The sequence below is a fragment of the Labrus mixtus genome, chromosome 15, assembly GCF_963584025.1.
Source record: "Labrus mixtus chromosome 15, fLabMix1.1, whole genome shotgun sequence".
Lineage (NCBI taxonomy): Eukaryota > Metazoa > Chordata > Actinopteri > Labriformes > Labridae > Labrus > Labrus mixtus.
The window spans coordinates 9,200,446-9,216,122 of record NC_083626.1 but is presented as its reverse complement, the minus strand read 5'-3'; the positions used below and the strand labels follow the sequence as shown (position 1 = coordinate 9,216,122).

Genomic DNA, 15,677 nt, shown 5'->3' with positions numbered 1-15,677 from the left:
GCATGAATGCTGATACTTTTGGCTTTTAATATTTTATTTATTTATTGAGCAAGTAAATTCAACCTCACAATTTCACATATACAATCCAGACTCCATTGTGTCAAACTGTGGAAGTTGAGTTTTAGTGTGCACATATAAAAGGTCATTTGAAGATAGAAGATATAATCTTTATTATCATTGTATACAAGGACACAACGAAACTTCGTTAACAGCAATCCTAAACAGCATCGTTTACAAAAACAACAACAACAAAAATGTATTTGTGGTGATATGAAAGAGAAGTATGCAAAAAGTGGCCAGAGCAATTGCTGTTCAGTGAATGAATGATAATAATAATAATAAATAAATAGACAGTTGTGGTGACTGAAAGAATATATACAGTTATTATTGTGCAGTGACTGATTAATTAAACAAATATAAATATAGAGATATAGTGCAAATAAGTGAAGTTATGGTGCAGTGAAAGAGTATATACAGTTATTATTGTGCAGTGACTGGATGAGTAAATAAATAGTTTTAGTGCAATGAATGAATAAATAAATAGACAGTTAAAGTTAAAGTGCAGTGACTGAGTAAATAAATAGACAATTGTAAAGCAGTGAATTACAAAGTAATATTGAACAGTTAGCAGCGGTTGGGTAATTATTGCTGGACTGCTTTAAATATAAAACATTTGGGGACAAATTAAGAGTATTCCCACTTCCTCACTTCTTTTGGCACTACTACACCACTGGAAGCAATGGTTTTCACTGGTTCTTAAAATTCTTGGATGGGTTTCATAAGAATAATTAAGTAATTGCAAGATACCGCTTGGAGAAGCCCTAACAACCATTTTTATATTATTTACATGTTACAGGAGGGTTTTTATGAGCCAGAAATTCATCATAACTTAGAAATATTAGCAGGTTGGAAAGGTTGGAAATCACACGTGACGTCACACGTGATTTTAAGCGTGTGAAGCGGTGTTATCGCGATGCTTTTACTTTGAAAGGTCGAGACGTCCCTCTCATGCGTCTCTGGGAAACATCAAAATAGCGGTTATTTTACTAAAAACGAAAGCCTGTGCTGGATCTACCCACGTCTGCTTTGAGTTAATGAGAGTTATTAACATCATTTAGAGATTAACCGGCGAAGAAAAAGTTGATGTAACGGTTGCGCTCCTTGAAACAAACAGTGACGCCCCCTTCACTTAGCATTAGCAGCTAACGCTAATCACTCACACACAGTCGCGTAGTAACATTAGCTTGTTAGCTTGAAGACATTTTCCAAACCCGAGGGTCCAGGATGCGAGAGGATTATTTTTGAGGAACGACCCACATCCACGGTAAGTCACGAAACCGGATGCTAACGTGTCCGTTAAGCTAACGTTAGATGCTAACCGAAGGTGCAGCTCAGGTAGGTGGCTAGTTAGCTTGTAAATTAGCATGATCGTGTCCCTGCTGGTCGCATTTTAATGCACGGACTATGACAGTCACTGCTAATAGATGTTAATAACACAAGGACAACCACAAAGAGGATATACTTTAACAAACTTTGGGTATGAAACGTTACGATTCAAACTTACATGAGATAGCCTTTACAAGTATCTTAACGAAGTCTAGCTTGTGTTGTTGTTAGTCTTTATAAATGCATTTTAAATTGGGTGTATCTGTGAGGTTTTTGCATGTTAAATGCACCAATAACTTGACTGTTAAAGTGTATCAAAGACATTGAAACCATGCCTACAGTGTTACCTTCAAACTGTGTGAAAGGTCACAGCTGAGTAATGGCCCATCCCTTAAAAGGCTGACACATACTGTAGCTATGAGTTAGTGACTTTGCTGGTTTAGAAAGCATCCAACAACTAGGTTTATTTCATGTTGACACTGTGCACTAACCAGCTATAGCATTGTGACCATCTGTACTGTCAAATGCAATTCAATACTCCAGCTCTGACATCAATTTTTACCTACATGAAGCTTCTTAATTTTCAGTATTTGCTGACATAATCAGAAAGATGATACTGGTACTTTTTAATTATACTTCAAGTCGTAGTGGAGTATTTTATAACGTGATGTTTCCAATATTTTGTCCAGCTCCTTGAACATACATAAACTGGCAAATATTAGGTAAACCTTAAATCCACTATGATGTCATTATTACCCACAAGGTACAATTATCACCTTTGTTACATCATGAGCTAAAACTCAAAATCTACAGGCATCAGAAGGTAGACTATATGGAGGATCTGGTGTATTTTATTGCATTATATTGCACAGGTGATGTTGCATTTATGGCTAATCAGTGCATGAATAGATATAGATTACAGTGTTATATTGTGGTCACAGTTTGCAGCGCTGGATTACTTTTGTACTGTATTGAATAATGTGCAGATTATGCAGACTCTAGTGGAGTATGGCAAAATATAAATATCTTTCAGGGGCGTGGGCAAAGACTCCTTTGACATGTCTTTACTTCAAAGAAATGACCACACAAGAAACGTATTGAGGTAACAAACATTAATTAAACTGTTATGATAGTTTATAATGTTTTCCAACCTCCAGCTAGCAAAGATTCTGAGCTCAGCACTAGCCTGATGCTCACATGTTTTATCTATACCTCAGAACAATTCATTTCTTTGATGGGAATAATAGGAAAAAGGTCAAGCCGGGTGGGGTCATGAGACTTTCAGGTACAGAGACTGTCTAGGAATTTGCTAAGCCCTCGTGTTGCAGACGTGAATCCGTAGTAAGACGGTTTTATCAGAGTTTAATTCACTTAAGAGGAAATTTCACCTCGGATAGGATTAGTTGTTTTAGGCTTTCTGTCTGAAGAGTTCCTGTCAGGTCAGGTGTAAGTGGTAGTAAAGATTACAGTACACACTGGACATCACTGTCAGCCATCTTGGATGTTGTTGTGTTCCTTCAAACATTTATAGTTAATGATCTGTTCTGTGCAACATTTTGCCAGATGCCTCAGGGGATCTTTCCAAACCTTCTATTAATGCATTACTTCTTACATAACGCAAGCTGCTGGTTTGGACGTTAGGATTGCATCATCTCATTGCATTTGAAGTCAGATCAAACTGTTGTCCTCCTCCTCCCCCCCCCCCCTCCGCACATCAGCAGCGTCAGGGAGAGGCTGTGAGAAAAAGATGGCTTCCATGTTGAAGGCAGTGATGTCTCAAACAGTTAGATTCTCTGCTCAGTAATGTTAGCATTGTTGTCACGTTTCACCTTTTTCACAGAAATGTTTTGGAAACCAGAAAGTTTGGAGACGTGCTGCATTGATGTCACTGAAACAACATAACATTCGGAGGAAATTCAGAACAAATTATACTGTAAACATTTAAGGGGAGAGCTCATCTTTTCGTTCCAAGCATTTATTGAATCTCTTCAAATGGTCAATTACTTTAATTTACAAAGTGAGTTCTGCCAACCACTCAGATCAAACAATGACTATAAATCTCTTTCTTTGGGAGTGCTGCGACACTGTCTAAAGACTTGGCAAGCACATATCCGAGTGGTAGATTTATTTTCTGTTCTCATCAATTCCTGACAGAACAGTAAAAATACAGCATGATAAAGAATAAGGGAGCAACTTTCAAGTCTGCCTAAGCAGCAAAAAAATATGCTTGAATAAACATTTGAACAGGTTATGGTTGCTTAAGTCCTTTTGTTCAATTTGATTTGTTAAAATTACGTTTTAACAGGCAGCTTTAGTTGTCTGCATGTAAGTCAATGAGCTGTGTCTTACTTTTGCATTTCAAACTCTGTGAGCTGCAGATAGTTAAACCCCTACCCTCCACCGTGACAACATGAAAGTGTTCCAAATAGGTTTAGCAGCGGCAGCGCCCCTGTAAATAGTTGTGCATCATTTTGTTTTACTTTTTACTTTTACTTTTGATTTTAAAGATGTCTGTGAATGCTTATAAGGGGGTGTTCTTTGTCCGATCCTCTGTCCAGTGCCATGTCTCTGGTTTTCACACGACCCAACACCAACGCAGTCCACGGCAAGAAGGATAAGAGACTGATGGCGGAAGTGAACGCATCGCCGCTCAAACACTTTGTCACGGCAAAGAAGAAGATCAACGGGATCTTTGAACAGTTAGGGGCCTACATCAAGGAGAGCGCCTTATTTCTGGAAGGTACCGTACAGATCGCCTTTCTCACTTCTTTCAACTATGCTTCCATTTCTAATGATCAGAAGGCTCCCTGAAGGTCACCTGACACTCGTCACTGAGGCTGTGTTTGTAGGGATCATTTCAGTTTCACTTTCAACATGGCTCAGGTCAGGGAGAGGTCAAGGCTTTTTCCACCTTCAAATATCACTGTTCACAATCTAAATCTTCGACTCTCAGTGCACTGTGTAAGTTTAATAAACAGCAGAACACACTTGGACAGTTTATTTTTACATTTAGATAGATTTCTCGAATCAGATCGTCATATAGAACAGAAAGTAAAGATGGCGCCGACTGATGGGGACAAACTAAGAACCTTTCTTTTCATTCATTCGTTCATTCAGTCATTCATTTGTCAGCTGGTTTTGAGGCATGAGGTGTTGTTAAGGCAACGTGCACTTCATTGCATACTACTACACTATGCTTTCTTTTTTTAAAGGTTTATTTTTAAGGTTTTTGTGTCTTTTATTTAGAGACAGGTCCGTTGATAGAGTCAGAAATCGAGGAGGGAGAGATTGGGGATAGACATGCGAGAAAGGAGCCACAGGCCGGATTCGAACCTGGGCCGCCCGTCTGGAGGACTGTAGCCTCTGTACATGGGCGTGCGCAGCAACCACTAGTCCACCAGCGCCCCCGACACTATACTTTTCAATGCATACAATATAACAAATACATTGAATTGAATATAGAAATCAAATAAAGTGCAGATTAAGAAAGAAAAACATGTAAAACCACAGTAGTTATCGGAGCATTGCCTCTCCAGTATACATCCAGTTTTAATTTCATTTCAGTCGTCAATAAGCAGCGACAGGAACTAATTGCGTCTCTCTCACCTTACCTCTTAAGGTTCTGTTTTTCAAAGATTGCTGCTGTTTGACATAATTAACAGGCAGCAGTATTTACCTTTTCAACTACTTAAATGATGACAATCATACAGATTATGTCAGTGTGGAAGCGTCTACCTCCCAACATCCATCTCCCACCCACTATCTGTGTTTTTAAGACTCTCCTTAAAACATATTTCTATTCAGTTGCCTTCAGTTTTTTAATAACCTGTCCAGCTTAGGGATCCATAACTCTGTAGGTTTTGTGTTACATCGGACATAACTGTTACCTCATCTTTCATTTTGATTTTTCTTCTTCTTGTCTGTTACATTATTATGCTCTTTTGGATCAACTGTGTTCTATAAATAACGTTGAGTGTTAAATCCAATCTGTGGATGACATTAAAAAAACATTCCTGGTTATGAGAATAGCGTCACACCTTACATCATCACATGCCAAGCTTCTGTAGTTTTCTGCTGCCAGGCTTGTATAGAGGTTATGTACTGTGAACTTACTCCTCTCTGCTACACTCCTCCTGTTAGATACCTACAAAAATGATGAGCTGGACCCGGTCACCACAGAGGAGCAGGTCCAGGAGGTCCGAGGTTACCTCAACAAGGTGGCAGGGATCGGAGAGGTGCTCGCTCGCAGACACATGAAGGTGGTCTTCTTTGGGAGGTATGTATATCTTTCTCTCTCTGGTTTCATAACTTCCTTTATTGATGTTGAGACAAAATAACTTGATATTATTATAGACACCTTGTGTTCCTTTTTTTCTTCGTCTATACAAATCCAATTATGTGCTTCCTTTTGATGATCAACAGATTCTAGATTTAACCTTAAACTAGATGATTAGAAATCAACTCTTAGTAAGTCTGTGGCATGATTCTGGATTGAATGTGCCGCTGACAGGTGTTGTGTTTGTTCTGCAGGACGAGTAACGGAAAGAGCTCGGTGATCAATGCCATGCTGTGTGACAAGGTGCTTCCCTCGGGGATCGGACACACCACCAACTGCTTCCTGAGGGTGGAGGGCACCGATGGCAACGAGTCCTTCCTCCTCACTGAAGGATCCGAGGAGCGGAAGAGCATAAAGGTCAGCAACGTGTTTCTAATCTTAACATCCCCAGTGTGGAACGCAAATGTAAATCCAGCTTATTCTTGATGTTATGTGTGTTTACAGACAGTGAACCAGCTGGCCCACGCTCTCCACCAGGACGAGGACCTGGACGCGGGCAGTTTGGTGTGTGTGATGTGGCCTAAAGCCAAGTGTGCTCTTCTAAGGGATGATCTGGTTTTGGTGGACAGGTGAGACACAAGTTAAAGCAATTTAATCAACCTCCCTTCTCTTGATAGTCACATGGACTTTGCTGCGACAAAGGGCACATTGATGAATATCAATCAGTTGACTTTTACTAAGCTTGTATTTACGTGCTATTCTTTCACCCGTAAGCCGTTTTTCTCACATGAACTCATGTCTGGACATTGTCCTGACTTGCTCCCTCACACACACAGTAGGAGATTGACTGTGTGGGAAGCCTTCTCTGTTACTAGAAATACTCTGCCTGGTTTAGCCTTGTGTGGTTCCTAGGTAGAGTGTGCAGGAGGAGGAGGATTGTTTTGTAATGTAGACTGGCTTTTACATTCATATGACTAAAACATACATGAGGATGTATCGGCTATACAAATGCAAGCGCAGAAAACTTTATACAGGCAACTGAAGAGGAGCAGAACAGGATACGACACAGACAAACTCTATGCAACGAGAACAGTGTCTTCAACACGCTCTGCACATTTACTTGCTACATTCTCATGTTGACTCTAAAGGACATTACGCAAACTTTGTTAAAGGTTGTTGGTACATTTAAGGATCCTGAGAGGGACTTTTGGTTTGTGTTGATTTTGGCAACTCCTGTGCACAAGGCCGTACCTTTTATCTGTTTGCTCGTTTTTTCCAATAGATATGTAAGTGTTAAAAAAATCTCACCCTGCTTTCCTTAAACAGTAGAACGTATTACTCATCAAAAAGCTTTGAAATGTAAAATAGAGGCTTTTTCTTCAGCCAGCCTGCAGGCTTGCTAGTCACTCCATCTGTCACCTACACTCAGGCTGCAGTTATTGATGACAACTACATAAAATAAACATCCTTTCAATAATAGGACTGCATGGTGGTGTAGTGGTTAGCGCTGTTGCCTCACAGCGAGGAGGTTCCTGGTTTGAATCCCCGTCTGACAGGAGTCTCTCTGTGTGGAGTCTGCATGTTCTCCCCGTGCATGTGTGGGTTCTCTCCGGGTACTCCGGCTTCCTCCCGTAGTCCAAAGAAATGCTCGTTAGGTTAACTGGTGACTCTATAATTGCCCGTATGTGTGAATGTGAGTGTGGCTAGTTGGCTCTATATGTCAGTGCTGTGATTGGCTGGCCACTATGTATCCCGACTCTCTCCTAATGACAGCTGGAATCAGCTTCAGCTCCCTGCGACCCCAAATGGGAAAAGCGGTATAGATAATGGATGGATGGATCCTTTCATTGATGGTTTTGTTTGCTCTTGTATGTCAAGAAAAACATCAGTATTAAGTTCAGTCTGTTCAATAACAAGTTAAAAACTCGTCATAGGAGATTTAAAGTCTGGATCAACTGATTTCTGACTTTTCATTTCTCACATGCTGCCTTCACATCCTCCTTAGTGTCGGCACATTTTCACAAGTTCAATGTAGGCGTGAACACGTTAAAGCTGCCATGCTGTTCACTTGCTTTAGATTTCTGTTAGCTCACTTGTGGCTCTGTTTTCCTCCTCCAGCCCGGGTATCGATGTCACCACAGAACTGGACAGCTGGATCGACAAGTTCTGCCTGGACGCCGATGTGTTTGTTCTGGTGGCGAATTCGGAGTCAACTCTGATGCAGACGGTAAGACAACACTGCTGAGATAGATGTGGCAACATGTGCAGGACTTTGGTTGTCAATGCAAATCTATTGTTTTAAATATACTTTCCTCTGATGCCTTGCCCATTTTATTTTCTGTCTGCAGGAAAAGTCGTTTTTTCACAAAGTCAACGAGCGGCTCTCGAGCCCCAACATCTTCATCCTTAACAACCGCTGGGACGCCTCAGCCTCAGAGCCTGAATACATGGAGGAGGTCAGTCAGGTTTTCACTGTCTTCTCCTGGGAATCTAGATCCATTTTTGTTTCCTCAAAACCTCCAAAGCTAGCCTAATCATTCCTCCTCAGTAGTCATTTTAGCAAAGCCTGTGTTACTGTTCCAAGGACTCTGAATATACAATTCCTGATAAAGGGAAAGTCTTGGCACAGTGACATCTTGTGTTTGTGCGACCTAAGGTCTAGTACATGTCTAACCTGCTGCTGACTCAGCGGTAGCCTCAGATTAGGCTGGTGAACGGCTTAGCCTGTATTACCATCACCTTCGCTCAATCCGGTCTGCTGGGTGTGACCTGAGGATCACCTCCTGCTCCACAGGCCTCTCTCCACTCCCCGACTGATATAACCCGTATCAAAGTTTAAAGTCTTCAGTCCTCAGTGTTATGGAGCTGTGTTGATACTGTTGTCAGGGTTTGTTTGCGCTGGTTTTGAAATGTCGGCAGCTGAGACATGACGCCACACCTTGTTCAATAAATTTTTTTTTGTGGTTCAATCTCAGGTCGTTGATTGAGGAGGCTTATAGAAACACTTGAACCACAATAATTGACATCCCAATCTTCTCATTTTTAATTTTTCCCCTTGAACAAAACTGTATGCTCGCAGCTTCTCAGCTCAGTGATTACTGGTTTTTGCATTTAAGCTTGCAAGTCCTGGGTTCAGACCCGACAGGGACATGTTTTCATGCTGTCTCTGTGCCTCTGTGTTTTTTTATGTGTGCAGTTAAAGACATGAACACCTGGGTAGTTTGAAACTCTTAACTTCACATTGTCCAAAGACCTTAATAGACATTTTCACACCGCATAAAGAAGCTGTGTTCGTTTTGCATTATTTGTTGTAATTCACGTTTAAGTAAGTGTTTTTTTTGCTGCGACAGGTCCGAAGGCAGCATATGGACCGCTGCACCAACTTCTTAGTCGACGAGCTGGGTTTGGTGGACCGGAGCCAGGCCAGTGATCGCATCTTCTTTGTGTCTGCAAAGGAAGTGCTCCAGGCTCGAGTGCAGAAGGCTCAAGGGATGCCTGAAGGAGGTGGGGAAACCTGACAGCTTTCAGAGTGTCACAGAATTAAAAAAAATAATTGAATATTGAATTTTTCAGTGTTGGTCAGTGTTTCAGTAAAGTTTGGAATATGACGCTTAACCAGTGTTAGATAAATATCTGTTGACATTTATAAAGTAAAGCTAGAGCAGACAGACAATCCCTGAGGGTTAACGATGATCACAGGTTCAGCAGGTCACTTAAGTAGTCGTCTTGTCAGGAGAGACTTTTATAAAATGTTTCAGAGTAAAGATAGAAATCAGCCTGTTTCTTTTAGAAGTTCTTGTCCTCCTCCGTACTTTTACATTTCCAAACTTTGGCTTCTTTTTCCAGTTATACTTGAAGTGACTTATCATTTTGGTGTCAGTGCTGTAAATAACAGGTTTCCTGAAACGTAGAGCAAGTTTTAACAGTTTCATTTGGTTTTCCTGATTTAGGAGGAGCTCTTGCAGAAGGTTTTCAAGCCAGAATGTTTGAGTTCCAAAACTTTGAGAGGCGATTCGAGGTAAGATCCTCAAAATGAACAACATGTGATACAGTTTCAGCAGGTCACAAGTTTCTATCCTCTGAGAAACGACTGACTGACTGTCTGACGGCATTTCTAAATTATGCTTACTTCCCTGGTCTTTTTTAATCACTCTTCCTCAATAAATCTACAGAATTGATGGAGGGAGGCTAGAACTGAGTAAAGTCACTGAATCATCCAGATCTGAATTGTTAGTGTCTGATGAAGTCTGAAGTGTTTGGTATGCTCGCTGCCTTTGTATCTGACCTGTCTGCTGCCGTTTGTAGGAGTGCATCTCGCAGTCAGCCGTGAAGACCAAGTTCGAGCAGCACACGGTCAGGGCTAAACAGATCTCTGAAGCTCTGCGCCGCATCATGGATTCAGTTCACATCGCTGCACAGGAGCAGAGGTGAGTCGAGTTCAGAGGAGGAATGTTGGGAGGGGGTGGGATTGGTGACAACTTGGTGAGTAATGTGTTTGTTTGTTTGTGGTGTGAAGGGTTTACTGCCTCGAGACCAAAGAGGACCGTCAGGACCGTCTGGAGTTCATAGACAAGCAGTTAGACCTGCTGACCATGGACTGTAAGGCCAAGATCAAGAAGATAACCGAGGAGGTGGAGAGACAGGTGAGCCCTGCATCTCATCCAAACATACCTGCCTTCTCAGCAGCCGTTATAAAACAGCTTGATTCCTTCTTAAATAAAATCCTGACCCCTGCTCTCTGCTCATGTTCAGGTGTCTAATGCCATGGCAGAGGAGATCAGGAAGCTCAGTGTCCTGGTGGACGACTTCCACATGGACTTCCACCCGTCACAAGTGGTGCTCAAGGTCTACAAGAATGTGAGTTCAACACAGATTTAATGGAAATCTTTGTCCTCAATGTGACCTTTGTAAAACTAGTACAGAATGCTGAGGGGGGGAATGATACTTAAAATAGTTTCTGTGAGGTCCATCCTTTGGAGAGGAGAGGCTCACTAACCTCTTCTGTCATGCAGGTGCAGAATGTTTCTGTGCATGTCAGCAGTTAGCTATAGGTCAGCTGTTGTGTTTGAGGTTATCAGCTGGTCTGCGTCAGCACTAGTTGTGGAGGTTAGCTCTGCTGTGAGGGCACACATGCTCTCACTCTAGCTCAGGGGAGTCTGTACTGAATGGTGGATCACTTAAAGCATGCAAAAGTCTGTCACTAAAACTTTGAAGATGGTCTGGTCCACACAGGCTCCTTTTAGCTGATGAGATCTGTTCTGTTCACCTCCCAGACCGGTCTGACTTTAACAACAGTGTAAAATATCTTGTGATAGAACGAGATACAAGTATGATCCTAAATAGAAACACAATGCTGTGTGTGCATCCAGAAATACTCCTCCTCCCAACACAAGTGTTTTTCAGCCTCCTACATACCATTCAGTCAGTATCTACATGCACACAGTATAAAAGCTCATCCCTGATATCCTGCTGGCTCACTGGACCTGTACAAAGCCCCTTTAATCTGTGTTACATAAGAGCACCCCAGTCTGAGTAATGGTGTACTCATTTAGCCTCACCCTCACTGGATGGGCACGGAGGCCGTAAGAATGCTGCTCCTGCTTAATCCTTTCTATTCACATCTGTGAGGAGTGTAAGCACAGGCCAGGACGCATTTCTCCAAAAGCTGTTACCTCACAGATCATCACATGTAGAGGGCCTGATCCCAAGTAGTTAAGATGGACTAATACTGGGGATAGACGGGAGGGGGGTGAAGGTGCTGCTGCGAGGTGTCAATTCTTGGGCAGCAGTAACCTGGTTAAATACTTTAATCACAGTTACTCAGACTGCACGCTTCTCCTTCTCTGCTCTTTTCTAATCACACGCAGAGCTGAATTTGATCATCACCTCCGTCTCTGATCGTCTGTCTGTACAGTTCTTTGTCTTTGTGCTCTCTCCGGTTTAATGACAAGAATTTGTGCAGGATGAGCTACATCATTTAAAAGGCACGATCAACAACAGAAGAGATACATTTAGAATAAATAAAGTAGATGGGCAAATTTTTACATTTTTTTTATCATGAAAGGTGAAACAATCAGGGGAATAAAAACTGCAGGATTGTCCAGATTTACCATGCAAGAACCTAAGAATTACATCATATAAATCATATTTCTTGTATAATTGGTAATTTTTTTCAGACTGATTTGCTCATGATGGGCAGGAAAAATAGATCATCGGCTGGAAGCCTTGATGCACATTTCTAGCCTTCCACTGAGCTCCTCTGCACGCTGCTCTCTGTCTGAACACTTCAGTTAATTAACTTTAGTCCTTGAAAGAAGCAGGCAGCACTTTTCTCTGTTATTCCCTCCCCCCCACTGCTTCTGCCTCCTAACTGAAAAATAGCTAAAAGAGACTCCAAACACTTTGATTCACGTATCACTAAAGAAACAGGACACTTTTGTGCTTATTCATTTCTTTATTTGGTCTTTTTTTAAATTTTTAAACACACATCTATAAGGCTCTAGAAAGTAGACAACTACAGGTGACTTCACCTGCACATCAAGTGTGTACCAAAGCAAAGTCTGGGGACAAACAGCTAAAGTTAAACTCTATACATGAGCTGCAGAACAGCTTGAGCTCTGCACACACAAACGTAATCTGCAAGATTTGCACGAGTTAACTGGAGGGATCGTGTGTTGTGATTGCATCAATTTCTCATCGTAGGTTAGCCTTGACTCATGCCTTGATTAGGCCTTTAGGTTTATGAACTTTTAATTTACGTGAGACATCAGTGAAACTGAACTTCAGATTTTGATAGTTCCTTTGTTGTTGTGTTTTTTGTTGTAGGAGCTCCATAGGCACATAGAGGAGGGTCTGGGAAAGAACATGTCCGAGAGGTGCTCCACTTCCATCACTGGCGCCCTGCAGGGCACGCAGACCGACATGATAGGTAACCCTCCACCTGTGGTTCACACCTGTCTGCTGTAATAACAGCACTGATTGTGTCTTACTGGGCTTTGATGTCCAAGGATAAGAAAGATGGTTTACTCTGACCTAAGTTAAACAAACACACTGACCTGGTTTCCATCTGTGTGTGTTTGCAGAGGGTCTGAAGCCCCTGCTGCCCAGCCCGGTCAGAGAGCAGGTGGACAAGCTGGTCCCTCGTCAGTGCTTCAGCCTCAGCTACGATCTGGCCTGTGACAAACTCTGCATGGACTTCCAGGAGGACATCAGCTTCCACTTCTCTCTGGGCTGGACCATGTTGGTGAACCGCTTCCTGGGGCCGAAGAACAGCAGGCGGGCCCTCATGGGCTACAACGACCAGGTAAAGGCGTCAGAAATTAGTCCCCCTCCTTCCAGTCTGAATAAGCAGATTAATGGTATCCTGAAAGGGTCTTTATACTTGTCCTTTAAGAGCATTTAGCGTCCTAATCCGACTCAAAATAAAGAGGGTCCTTTGCAAGAACTTCTCTGTATACTTTTCCAAAATCTCCCAAAGGAAAATTTACTCACCCATCGCTCTTAACCGGCTTGTTCCACTTTGATTATTGCCATTTGTTCAGTAGAAGATGCAGTTTTGTGAGATGAATCATTTAAATAACAAGTGTTTGAAATAACCACGAGGCTACCTGCTCAACTCAAAAAATAATCAGAGAGGTGTTTCTTTATTGCTGCTGGAGGTCGGCAGGCAAAAGAACAACATCGCTGTGTCCAGTTGTAGGACCCGAAAAACTGCCAGAGCTGTTATCTATTTACAGAGTGAAAGACAGAATGATTTTTTTTTTTTTTTACAAGGTAACAAAACATGTCCCTCTATAGATTAATGAGTCTTGATCAGGAGGAAGAGGCAGTGAAGTCTCCTGAAGTTTGTACCCTGTGTTCTTTATGTCCAATCAGTCTTTTCTGCCTTTGCTGGCTCATTACCGCCACCTACAGATCATAACTAAACACAGCAGGGCCAACTTGTAATGCCGTTGTAGGGGTCAAAAACTGCACAAACAGTATCGTATGATAGGCTGATATAACAGACCTGATCCACTGCTGTTGATGCCCAAGAGAAAAACGTCTAAAATGTTACACAACTAGTAAATGAGATCCCTGCAGACACACAGCGGTTAATGCAAATGTGAAATATTCATATATTTGTTACTTTTATTTGAGTTTCTTTGTCATCTCTGTTCTCCCTGCAGGTTCCTCGGCCCATGGCTCTGACTCCGGTCAGCACCAGCATGCCTCCGTTCCCACAGAGCTCCATGACCCAAGAGGAGCTGATGGTCTCCATGGTGACTGGCCTCGCTTCCCTCACCTCGCGTACCTCCATGGGCGTCCTTGTAGTTGGTGGCGTGGTGAGAAAACACAACATCACACTAACACAACATGACACTTACACAAACGTTTAGATAAAAATGAAATAATGAAGCAAACATTTTCATAATAAATTCATTATTTATGCAAGAAAAACAGACTTTTTTTTAAGTCTCTATCTTTATATAGGTAAGTAAAAAGGCGTATGTTTATGCAAAGATGTGTCTTAAATAATTATAACTTATAGGTTAAATTAAGTACCAGAGTATGTTTAGAAATCTGGTTGGAGAAGGTGTTCAGCCTAACCTTTTATCTGCGTGTTTCAGATCTGGAAGGCAGTGGGCTGGCGTCTGATTGCGTTGTCCGTGGGTCTGTACGGACTCCTCTACATCTACGAGAGGCTCACCTGGACCACCAAGGCCAAGGAGAGAGCCTTCAAGAGACAGTTTGTGGACTACGCCAGTGAGAAGCTGCAGCTCATCGTCAGCTACACCGGCTCCAACTGTAGCCACCAAGTCCAGCAGTGAGCATCTCGTCCACCATACTGACACAGTTGTTACTATGACCTCAGAGCAGGTTTTGTGATTACATCAAATGTAGCTCATAGTTGTTGCACTACTGTGCGCTAACCCTGTGTGTGTCCTGCTGTCTTTTGTTATCAGGGAGTTGGCAGGTGTGTTTGCTCAGCTCTGCCAGCAGGTAGACGTCACCCGTCAGAACCTGGAAGATGAGATCACTGACATGAACAGCAAGATTGAGCTGCTGGACAGCCTGCAGAGCAAGGCTAAGCTGCTGCGGTAAGAACCTCACATCACTCAGGGTGCACAAACAAACAGCCAGACATGTGAGTCTAACTGAAAGACCTGCAACTCCTCCTCTTCAACTTGTTCAAGTCTCAGAGCTCCCCAAAACATGTGTGTGAAGTTTCTTGTAAATCCACTCTGATCCTGTATTTGATCATGTCTATAAACCCCTCTATTTCAGCCCTGCAACAACAGCACCTTATTGATTGAGCTGAATGTTTGTTATTTAAGTTACATCCCATTCATATGTATGTGTTTGTTGTGTTGTTTAGGAACAAGGCAGGTTGGCTGGACAGCGAGCTCAACATGTTCACGCAGCAGTACCTTCACCACAGCAAGTAAACCTGACGGAGAACCTCCGCCTGAGAGACTGAACACCTCCAGAGGAACATGTGGTACCCAATGTTGTCAACAGAAGAGGGGGGAAATAGAAGTAGTTAGTTAGGATATTTAATTTGAATGGTTGGTTTTGATTTGGCTTCAGGAATGGAGTCACCTGATGACTCGCCACACAAAAATCTACAGAAAAGTTCAAAGACGGGGGGTTTAATAGAAGCCAAATTGAGGAGAACAAAAAGAAAAGGTTTAACCACTTTGACTTCCGAGCTGAGTTCCTGATGCTTATTACTCTATTTAGCGCTTTCAAGTTCAGTTTTGATGCCACACAAGAGAACATGGACTTGGGGTCTCCAGAAAGACAGATGGCTCTGACTCTAGAGCAGAAGAACGACTGAGCTCTCCTTGAATCCCTAAAACACTGAGCGACTTTCAGAACGTTAAATTCAGCTGGAGTTCACTCTGCCTCTGAGTGTGTGTGTAGATTAGATTTTTTGTACATACACTTTGAACACTGGACGCGTGCCATGCTTTAGTGAAAGGCAAGTCCACATGAGGGAGAATCGAAGAAAGTGACTTAATTTATTCCTCCA

At 42.2% G+C, this 15,677-nt stretch overlaps 1 protein-coding gene across 1 annotated transcript; it reads left to right on the top strand.

Annotated features, from left to right (window-relative positions):
• The first annotated feature begins 975 nt into the window (after positions 1-975).
• mfn2 (mitofusin 2) lies at positions 976-15,303 on the top strand. The gene is made up of 18 exons (XM_061056685.1): positions 976-1,324; positions 3,945-4,126; positions 5,527-5,662; positions 5,917-6,079; positions 6,167-6,291; positions 7,781-7,889; positions 8,011-8,118; positions 9,013-9,166; positions 9,613-9,680; positions 9,968-10,089; positions 10,179-10,305; positions 10,415-10,519; positions 12,488-12,590; positions 12,745-12,965; positions 13,831-13,986; positions 14,272-14,468; positions 14,608-14,742; positions 15,021-15,303. The coding sequence occupies exons 2-18, from the start codon at positions 3,949-3,951 to the stop codon at positions 15,088-15,090; spliced, it is 2,277 nt and encodes a 758-aa protein (XP_060912668.1). The 5' UTR covers positions 976-1,324; positions 3,945-3,948; the 3' UTR covers positions 15,091-15,303.
• Positions 15,304-15,677: the final 374 nt, after the last annotated feature.

What these genes read in the sequence shown, in the direction of transcription:
- mfn2 (XM_061056685.1), top strand. Translation starts at nt 3,949, where the DNA reads ATGTCTCTGGTTTTCACACGACCCAACACCAACGCAGTCCACGGCAAG. An exon ending in AAGGTGGTCTTCTTTGGGAG is followed by an intron (nt 5,663 to 5,916) that starts GTATGTATATCT and finishes TTTGTTCTGCAG; the next exon opens with GACGAGTAACGGAAAGAGCT. An exon ending in TCAAGGGATGCCTGAAGGAG is followed by an intron (nt 9,167 to 9,612) that starts GTGGGGAAACCT and finishes TTCCTGATTTAG; the next exon opens with GAGGAGCTCTTGCAGAAGGT.